At 59.3% G+C, this 9,381-nt stretch overlaps 2 protein-coding genes across 7 annotated transcripts in view; one reads left to right on the forward strand and one right to left on the reverse strand.

Moving 5' to 3' along the window:
• The window catches only part of LOC102257057 (uncharacterized protein C3orf18), a 2,556-nt gene extending 1,301 nt beyond the window's left edge, over positions 1 to 1,255 (forward strand). For 3 of the 4 annotated variants that reach the window (XM_005881760.2, XM_005881762.2, XM_005881763.2), the window contains 4 exons: positions 214 to 394; positions 557 to 582; positions 851 to 956; positions 1,099 to 1,255. In XM_005881760.2, the coding sequence (XP_005881822.1) occupies positions 284 to 394; positions 557 to 582; positions 851 to 956; positions 1,099 to 1,164 (309 nt within the window). In that variant the 5' untranslated portion in view covers positions 214 to 283 and the 3' untranslated portion in view covers positions 1,165 to 1,255. The remainder of the gene's footprint in view (positions 1 to 213; positions 395 to 556; positions 583 to 850; positions 957 to 1,098) is intronic. The other variant, XM_014529626.1, reaches the window with a different exon arrangement.
• Positions 1,256 to 1,601: 346 nt separating this feature from the next.
• Positions 1,602 to 6,542, reverse strand: HMGA1 (high mobility group AT-hook 1). 3 transcript variants are annotated; one of them, XM_014529624.1, is made up of 5 exons: positions 6,360 to 6,537; positions 6,114 to 6,173; positions 4,735 to 4,818; positions 4,044 to 4,094; positions 1,602 to 2,788 (listed from the first exon to the last, which is right to left on the reverse strand). In XM_014529624.1, the coding sequence occupies exons 1-5, from the start codon at positions 6,459 to 6,461 to the stop codon at positions 2,735 to 2,737; spliced, it is 351 nt and encodes a 116-aa protein (XP_014385110.1). In that variant the 5' UTR covers positions 6,462 to 6,537; the 3' UTR covers positions 1,602 to 2,734. The 3 variants fall into 3 exon arrangements, with proteins under 3 accessions (XP_014385110.1, XP_014385111.1, XP_005881827.1); XM_014529625.1 differs by lacking the exon at positions 4,044 to 4,094 and having other exon boundaries at positions 6,360 to 6,542; XM_005881765.2 differs by lacking the exon at positions 6,114 to 6,173 and having other exon boundaries at positions 6,360 to 6,535.
• Positions 6,543 to 9,381: the final 2,839 nt, after the last annotated feature.

A 9,381-nucleotide genomic window follows, 5' to 3' on the forward strand; every position in this document is an offset into this window, starting at 1 on the left:
GCAGAACTAAGTCCCTGGGTCTGGGCCTCCCCTAGGTGCCCCTTTACACCCAGGACTTGCTGAGAGTCATTGGGAGGTTAGGGTACCTGGAGGATTCCTTGTCCCCGTGCCTGGCCCAGGTTTTCCTGTATCACCAGCTCTTGGGCTGGGGAGGACTCCAGGGGCTGGGTGTCACTCAGGCTGCAATTGATGACCTCCCTTCCTCCTCCCCAGGGAGCCCAGTGGAGGCGCCCTCCCGAGGCACTGCCCATGCTGACTACACAGTCCTCCAGCTGCTGATGTCATGAGTAACACCACAGTGCCCAATGCCCCCCAGGCCAACAGCGACTCGATGGTGGGCTATGTGTTGGGCCCTTTCTTCCTCATCACCCTGATTGGGGTGGTGGTGGCTGTGGTAAGAAGCCCCCTCATCCGCACATACACCCACACCTTTGCGAAGCAGGGCTGGGTGGGCCAGGTCGCCTGCACACAGCATCCCAAGCTGTCCTGCAGTCGGGTGTGGAGGTGGGTGGGCTGTCCAGGTCTCCCAGCCTCCACAGTGCTGTCTCTGTTCCAGGTAATGTACGTCCAGAAGAAAAAGCGGTGAGTGTCCCCGCCCCCAGGACTACCTCCCCACATTTGGCTTAAATTTCTCATAGGACCAGAGTTCCCTGCACCCATGTAAGATGGCCCTTGGCCATCCTGACACAAGCCTGCAATCCCTGCACCCCATTGTTAGGTTTTCCTGCCCAGGCTCAGCTCACCCGCTGGGAGAGGCCCCTTTGCCCCAGAACCTGGGGGAGTGGAGACAGGGCGGTCAGATGTGTAAACGGGGTGGCCCCTGGGCTGAGCCCCCTCCCCTGCTCCCCAGGGTGGACAGGCTTCGCCATCACCTGCTCCCCATGTACAGCTACGACCCCGCTGAGGAGCTGCACGAGGCTGAGCAGGAGCTGCTCTCTGACGTGGGAGACCCGAAGGTAAGACGGAGCCAGCAGAGGGGGGTCTGCTCTGCGCTCACACGCACTCACCCCAGAAATCAGAGCCTGGTTCTGCCCTCAGCCCTCCCCATTTGGACTGATGAGCAGCGAGGCCTCTCTCCCAGGGTGGTCTCCCCCCCAGGTGGTGCACGGCTGGCAGAGTGGCTACCAGCACAAGCGGATGCCCTTGCTGGACGTCAAGACCTGACACCCTCACCTTCAGAACCATGGGGTCCTGCCGCCTGCTGCTTCCCCTCCCACCTGCCCACCCAGCCCCCTGCTGGGCACTGGGTCTCCACTCCTCTTACCCATCCCCCTCCGTCTGTAGTCCTTTGTGGGCTGAGCCTGCTCCCAGGCACTAGGGGTTTTTCTTCTTGGGGTGGGCTTTAGCCCTCCCTGACTTGGCTTGGGAGCTTCCCATGGTGACAGGGCCTGATGTATAGTCTTCAGTATACATATTTTGTAAATAAAATGTTTTGTGGTTAGAGGTGTGATTTCTCCAAGGACCTGAAATTACCTCCCCTGAGGTGACTGCTTTGCCTCCACCCTCAAGAGCTGGGCAGGGCAGCCCCAAAGCCACCCCCACCAACAGGTTCTTGGTTTCCACCTTCACCTGCTCCAGGCACCCACCTACAGAGACTCCAGTCCAGAAAAGGATATATTTTTATTCAAGTAACTGCAAGTAGGAAACCAGAGGGAGGGGCCCAGGCTGGGACAAATCATGGCTACCTCCTCCCGGCAGAACGGGGAGAAGGTGGCCCTACACTCTCCGCTGTCAACACAGGCCCCCGCTCACTCAGCTGCAGCATCCTAGGGGCAGAGCCCCCACTTCCCTGGGACTGGGGCAGTCGATTCCCAGCCTGCTTTGCCCCTGGCTCCTTCCCAAGAGCATCTTGGAGGGGAGTGTGGGCAGAACAGGAGGCAGTGAGGATGAACATTTGGCGCTGGTAGCAGCAGCAATGACAGATGTCTAAGAATGAAACATGGAACAAAAAACAACACAACTGTCCAGAGGTAGTTTGTGAACAGAGGAAAGATGGAACCAGAACCTTGGGGGATGGGGAGGAGCGGGGGGTGGGAGTGGGCAAGGCTAGCTCCTGGTTAGTGCCCCATGTGAGGGGGAGGAAACTGGAGGCCTAGAGTGGAAGCAGATGGGGCCAGGGGCTCACACCCCTCCTGCCTTCCCTCCTGTGCCCCAGGGGGGCGCTGTTCAACCTAGTGCAGGGCTAGGCACCTGTGGAAGGAAGGAAAGTGGGAGTGAGCCGCACCTGGTGAGACACAGGTTTGTTGGGTCATCTTGGGGCCAAACAACCCTATCCATGGCCACAGGTGCTGCTGCCAGGACAGTGGAGCGGGCATGTCAGAGTGAGATGGGGCTCAGGCCCCTTTAAGGCCAGGGGAGCCCTCCCAGGCCCCCTCATGGGAAGCCAGAGGTAAGAGTGGGGAAGGGACCCCCTAAACCAGGAGCCCAGTCAGCAATGCCCCCACCACCCAGGGAGCAGGGACGCAGCAGGCATGGGGTGCGGCTAAGTGGGACATCAGCTTTGTCAGGAGGCCGGGGGGATGCACATGGGGGTGAGGGGGTGCTGGGAACCGAGACCAGAGGAAAACTGTTCCCCACTCGGGCCGCCAGGGCCCGGCTGGTGTGCTGTGTAGTGTGGCGGTGCAGGCGGGCGCAGGTGGGTGGTGGGGGCCGGGGGAGGGGGCGGGGGCAGTGGGAGCGGAGCTGTCCAGTCCCAGAAGGAAACGGCTCCCCAGTGAGGAAGCAGCTGGCCCGGTCACTGCTCCTCCTCGGAGGACTCCTGCGAGATGCCCTCTTCTTCCTCCTTCTCCTGTGAGGTGGACAGGCAGGGCCATCAGCACGGGTGCCAGGTCCTTCTCCTCCTCCACCCCCAGTTGTGGGGGAGGGAACTCAGGCCTGCTGCCCCCACCCCCTCCCTGGCTCTCCAGAAGGGGGATGAGTCAGGGCTGAGTGTGTGGGTGACTCAGCAACCTCCACAGCCCAGTTTCATTCATAAAAAAGGAAGAATTTAAAAGGAGGGAAAAAAACCACACATGCTGCTCTCACAGCCATCCTCCCTTGCCCCGGGGCCCACGGTGGGGGACTGGGCAGAACCCAGAAGAGCAGCACTGAAGCTGAAGGAAGTGAGGAGTGACTGGCTGGGGAGGGGAGGCAGCAGCCAGGGAGAGGAAACGGGCAGGGGTGGTGGAGGGTGCAGGGGAGCCAGGTGGTCTTGGCACACAGGGCAGCTGCTGGGCTGCGGGGCAGTGGCCGCAGCCGCAGGCTGACCCCAGGCCAGGGTGGGGAGGAAGGGGAAGTGTGTGGCGCAGGGGCTCACTCACGGGGCGGGAATGTCGGGACACCACGGGCTGCGGCCCCCGTGCCAGGCACAAACTCCAAAACAACTTGTTTCCTGTTACTCACTCCTGGGGCCCAGCCAACACCCCCCCCCAGGCCCCCCAGCCCTGGTGGTAGTGGCTCAGCTCGAGGAATGAATGCCTCAGGGAGTTCAGGGAGCAGACTGGGGATAGGGAAGGGCTGGGAACAGGAAGGCTGGGAGGCTAACTCAGGGGAGCCCCCTAGAGGCAGTCTCCTGACTCGGCAAACCTACTTCCACCACCAGCTCTCTGGGGGCCCAGAAATGAAAGGTGCCTCCAGGTGGGATCCCACCTCAGCTCCCTCCCAGCACTGACCCCTCCCAGCGCTGAGCTCTTTGCTGCTGCTTCCTCCCTGCCCAGGATCAGGGCAAAGGCACACCTCACTCCTTCCCCCTGTGAAGGCCTTTCCTCATTTCTATAATGGGGGACAGTTTAGAGGACCTCCAAGATCCCCCCTAGAAGCAGAGACAGCCTCCACTAGTGCAGGGCAAGGGTCTGTTCTGTACCTGGGACCCCGCACTTCTCATGGACACAGCCCTTTAAACGAGGTGCCAGGAGCCGGGCCGGGGCCAAGTGTGGCAGCCACCATCCCTGGCCCAGCAGGTCGGGGAGAGCCGTTTTTCCATGGTGGGTGCACAAGATCAGGTAGGCCTCACCCACTTCTCAGCACCCACCCAGAGGAGCCAAGCCCGTACCCCCTTCACCTACCAGTTTTTTGGGTCTGCCCCTTGGTTTCCTCCCTGGAGTTGTGGTGGTTTTCTAGATGGCAGAGAAAAAACCCACTAAGTCAAAAACGTCCCCGACAGTGCTCACCCAGTAATGGTGGGAAGCAGAGGACAGAGCTGTCCTCCTCTGCTCAGGGCAGCCCAGGAATCTCACCCCAACCACAGGCCCACCCCAGCTGGTCCAGCTGGTGATGACTGGCTGCCACATTGCCCCCCTCAATATACATACACACGCCCCCCACTCCCTCCTCCTCCCATGACTCAGAGGATATGAGTCGTGTCTTAGAAAAAATAAAATAAAAAACAAAACAACTTCTCTGAAAGCTTGATGCCGCTGGGAAGCTAGCCTTCCCTGCCCCTCACCCCCAGATCCAGGGGACCCCAGGATAGAAGTGACTTTTCAGCCCAGGGGCTGGTGTGGCTGCCCCTTCACTGTGCCCAACTCTCCTTTCTCCAGGCCAGGAATGCTGTAGGACCTCTGACTTGATTTCCCCATTGTCCTGGGCAGGCCCAAGGCGCAGAAGTGAGACCTCAGCCATCACCCTGCTTTCCCCATTAGCACAGACCCACTGCCCGCCACCACAGCCCAGGCCGAGGGGCAGACTCGGGATGAGCCCCCTCCCCCACGCCTCCCCCTTCGTGCACCAGGAGGCCACACCGCCCCCAAGCCTCACCCGGGTCTTGGCAGCGCCCTTGTTTTTGCTCCCCTTTGGTCTGCCCCGAGGTCTCTTAGGTGTTGGCACTTCGCTGGGCTCCTTCTGCAAAGACAGAGGCAGTTAGACACAGATGCCACCCGTCCCACCCCTTTCAGAGGACAGAGGCCTCTGCCCCATCCCAACCGGATTTAAGTCTGCGAGCCATCACCTCGGTCCAGAACCCACAATGGCGGCACAAGTGGTTGGGATTCAGCTGTTTGACCACCTTTTGCAAAGGCCCTTGCTTCCCTGTGACAAGACCCTGGGAAAGGTGTCCTGGGGGCCGACAGACAGAGGCAGCTCTGCCCCCGACTAACCCCCAAGATCCCGGGGAAGACCCTTAATGCCCGAGCCCCACTTTCCTCCTTTGTAAAGGGTTATCATCAAAATTAAATGAAGGATGTCTCGTCCTGAGCCACAATCACTGCCCACCCTTTCAGGTAATGCCTGCCGGGCACTTCTGGGAGGCAGAAGAGCAGAAAGGATGTCTCCCTTGGAGGGAGCCCCCAGCCTCTACTGTAAACTGGCCCCCTCCAGCGTGCCTCCCAGGGAGAAGAAACCCCAGAGATCCCTGCCATTGTTGCCGCTAAAATTTTAATAAGCCCGAGACGGAATAAAAAGCTGCTGCATAATGCATAGAAGCCAGGCAGCAGAGGCAAGCAGCTACGGTTCCCCGTGGGTGGCTTCTAACCACGGTCCAGTAACCTAACACCCCTTTCTGACCCCCGACCCCACCCCAGTAACAGGGGGTGGGGAGGCCCAGGGAGGCAGACTACAAGGGTGAGTCCCCCACACGCTAGGCTCTGAAGAGGCAGCTGAATGCCACCACCCAGACTCCTCCTGGCTCACGGCTCCCAGTCCAGATAGACCACTCTCTCCACCTCGCTGCCGGGAAGCTGGGGGCCTGCGTGTGAAGGATTGACCCCGGTCTCCTCTCCTCTCCCTCAGGAAGGGGAAGCCTGGACTTCACCCACTGGCCATGCCTCCCGGGGTGCCCCACAGGGCAAGGCTGGCCTTCTAACCCAGGAGGAGGACAGCACCAGGGTTCACTCTGCCACCAACTCGCCACCATTTTCAACTTCTTAGGCTTCCATTTCCTTTTACAGAGCCAGGGTGAAGCCTAGCTAGGTCCGCTGGCCGTGAGGCCCTGCCCTGGTTACTGGCCTGAGATGAGGAAGTGCAGAAACTGTCAGTAAGGACCCAAAACTTTCATAGCAGCAAATCAACAGCAAGATGTGAGGTGGATCTCATGCTTAAAAACCCTAGGCTCCTCTTTCTCTCATGTTCCCGGAGTTCACCGTTACTGTTCTATAAACACAGGGGTCTAGAGCAGGTGGCCCCCCGCAGTGCAGACGCACCTGCGTGAGCAGAGGGACACTGAGGCTTGGTCCCCACTTCTGCTGGGGTCTCAGGAGGGTCTGTGAGTTGGTGAGTGTAGGGTGTGCAGGCATGTGGGGAGGACAAGCAGATGGCAATGATTCTGCACCGCCCCGTTCCTGCTTTCGCCTGCCAAGATGCCTGGTACCTCCCTAGCCCAAAGGGTAAACCGAGGCAAAGATTTGGACACCCACTTGACTCCCTACCAGTGCGGTCCCAGGACTCACCGGAGGCTGCTTTCTCGGCCTGCCCCGCCCTCGCTTCTCAGTGCCGTCCTTTTCCTGCTTGGAGGCCAAGGGCTGGCTGGACTTCGAACTCGACTCGCTCATCTTCCCTTCTCTACGGAGCAGGTGGAGGAGCGATGGCTGAGATGCTGAAGGCAGGAAAAGTGGTTTTAAACAAAACACTGTTTCAGCCACCTCCTATGCCCTCATCCCTCCCACCCTCCAAGTGGACTGCAGCAAAACCGCCTGCTCCCGGGCGCCCAGGATGCCCACCCTGCTGCTGCCACAGGGAGGAGCTAGGCCCTCTGCCCTAATCACTCCTTATCTCCTGTTCAGAAGGGCTCTTTGTTGTCCTGCCACCCCCACAGGGCCAGGGCCCCAGACGCAGGCAGCCCAGACCTGGCTGAGGGGGAGGCTGTCCTGGGCAAAGGTATAGATGAAGTGGGGGGCGGTCTTCACGCCACAGGGGGCAGGAGGGGGGACTCTCTAGCCAGCTTCTGACCTTTCACCGAGCCTGCTCGCAGGGAGCAAGGGAAGAAAGGTAAGCAGAGAAGATGAGCCCGGGGAACCTGGCAGCAGAGCTTCAATCCCCTGCACACCTCGCTGACAATATTGTCAAGCTCGAGGTTCAAGACCTAAGGCTACCAGGGCCGACCTTGACACTCCACACCAACCACAAGGCCAGGGCTGGTGCCTGGGCCCCAGCAAGGTCCCTCTCTGCTCTCTCCCAGGGTAAAGCCTGGGATTCAAAGATGGGGCACAATTTGGGAACTGGGAAGGTGGGTGAACTGCAGTGGGCAAGGCTGGGGGAGGAAAAGGAGCCCACAGCTGAAAGGTGGGTCTCCTCTCTCCCTCACCCCCATCCCGCCGACCTGGAATCAGAGATCTTTCCCTTTGATACCTGCTTACAGGAGGGGCTTCTCCAGGTGGGAGGGACCCTTCTAGCTGGCCCTCTGGAGCCCTGGCAGGACTGACCCTAAAAAGCTGCTTGGCCCTTTTTTAGCATGTTCCCTCTCAGAAGCCTCACTATTTGAGTTTGCCCCAAACCTCCCCCCGCAAGGACACCTGCACCCTGTTGCTGGGAGCTCCTTCGAGACATAAAAAGGGCAGTGAGGCCCTGGCCAGGTAGCTCAGCGGGTTAGTGTTGTGCCGATACACCAAGGTGGTGGGTCCCCGGTCAGGGCACATACAAGAACCAACCAATGAATGCATAGAATAAGTGGCACAACTAATTGATCTTTCTCTCAAATCAATAATTAAAACACGCAATCCTCCCAGTCATTATCCCCAAGTTACAGACAAGAGACTTGAATTAGGAAACCCAGGCTCCCCCAGCTCCATGGGGACTGATTCCTGGCTGCGCTTGGTAAGGGGTGGGCTGGGCCCAGCCCCTCAGTCTGTGAAATGGGGTAAAGGTAAGACATCTGCCTCAACCACCTCTCCAGACCCCTGCAAAGGTCAAACCAGATGAGTTTTAAAATGCCTAGACAATGGGAAGTCTTCATTCAAAATGAGAATGAGAACATTTGAAAATGACTTTTCTCTTCAATTTCCAGAGAGAAGAGAAAACATTTTGCCAATTTGTGACTTTTGGGGGGCCCGTCCTCAAAGCTTCGGGGTGCTCCAGACGGCAGGGCCTTTTCCAGTATTCCTTCTATTTTACAGTATTTTAGACTTGGAGACCCTTTAAACAAGGTGGTTGGTGCTTTAGCCTGCTCCCTCATCAGTGGCTTGGCCTGCTCTGTAATTACAGGCAGTGATTAAAATCTTCTATTACACCACAGGCCCCCTTTCAAACGAAACATCAAAATTAATCAGCTAAATGAGCACTGGCCTCACATGAGGTCTGCCCGGGGCCCCTCAGAGAGGGGGTTCTACCCTAATCCCAGAGAGCCCGGCCCCGCCTGCCGGGATCCCGGTGGGTCTCCCTGGAAGCTCGTGTTTCATCTGGTGCTTCTTTCTTCCTACCTCTCGCTGCTGGGGACCCCTGAGTCCACACTCACCCACCCCAAATCCAGACTCTGTGAGTTGAATAAAGGCCCGCGGCCCTCTCTGGTGAGACCAACAAATGCTGCCTCTTCCACCTGTTTCTGAACATCAGAGGCCTGTCGTGGAAAAGCCACTTTTAGGGCCCAATCTTAATCCTTCCATGTCTAAGACCTTTTGGTCCTCAGGTTTGCCCCGTTCACACACTGTGCCCGTAATGTGTGCTCCACAAATGCTTAGAGAACTTGCAGGAATGACCTTAGGAAATCATCACGGGGCTGCCTTGTTTTACAGAAAGAGTCGTCCAGAGAAGCTGGTAAGTTGCCTGAAGTCACACAGCAAGTTGACGGACAGGATGGAGTAGGTTCCCGGCGACCGCCGAGCCCGCCACTTTCCTTACCCGCCTGGGCGGCTCGGCGAAGTCCCTGTGGCCCCCTGCTCCACACTCGGTCCTGGGGTGACTCTGCAAGTGTCTGAGCTTGGCCGTTGCAGGTCCACCGGCGGGACCAGGGGCCAGAATGCGCGGGGGGAGGGGCGCTCGAGCAGGCGCGGGAAACCGGTGCACCCCGACCGCATGCACCGCCACGCGGGTGCACCCGGCCCCACTTCCTGCCAGAGGGGGCACCCAAGCCCGCCTTGGGGCAGGAACCTGGCGCGCGCCGGCGCGGGGTAGAGGAAGAAAGCCACCCTCCTCCGTGCCCTCCCCGCAAAATAAAGCCCCAGGAAAATAAATGGAAGCGGGGAGTCACAGGGACTAGTTCCAACAGAGCCCAGCAAAGCAGAGAAACCAGTTTGTGGGGGTGGAGGGCAGGCCTGGCCCTGGGGGCTGAAGAGGCGCGCGGGCCGGGCCAGAGGTGGGGTCGGGGTGAAACACCAAACCCAGGCCCGCGATCCGGCCTCATTGGCGAGAAGAGGCGCCAGGTAAAGGCCGAGCGGGAGTAGGGCCGAATTGCGGGATTCCTGCCCATCCCCCTCACTTCTAGAACTTCCCCAGGCTGCGGGGGCCGGCCGGCTCCCCACTCTCCCGCTGCGCCGCAGC

Source organism: Myotis brandtii, unplaced genomic scaffold, assembly GCF_000412655.1.
Source record: "Myotis brandtii unplaced genomic scaffold, ASM41265v1 scaffold687, whole genome shotgun sequence".
Lineage (NCBI taxonomy): Eukaryota > Metazoa > Chordata > Mammalia > Chiroptera > Vespertilionidae > Myotis > Myotis brandtii.

Bases quoted from the DNA above. Each gene is read 5' to 3' on its own strand.
- HMGA1 (XM_014529624.1), bottom strand. From the start codon at position 6,461: ATGAGCGAGTCGAGTTCGAAGTCCAGCCAGCCCTTGGCCTCCAAGCAG. The intron at 4,095-4,734 runs GTGAGGCTTGGG...TCTGCCATCTAG, and splicing joins AGGGCGCTGCCAAGACCCGG to AAAACCACCACAACTCCAGG. The intron at 2,789-4,043 runs GTAGGTGAAGGG...TCCACCTCACAG, and splicing joins GGGGCAGACCCAAAAAACTG to GAGAAGGAGGAAGAAGAGGG.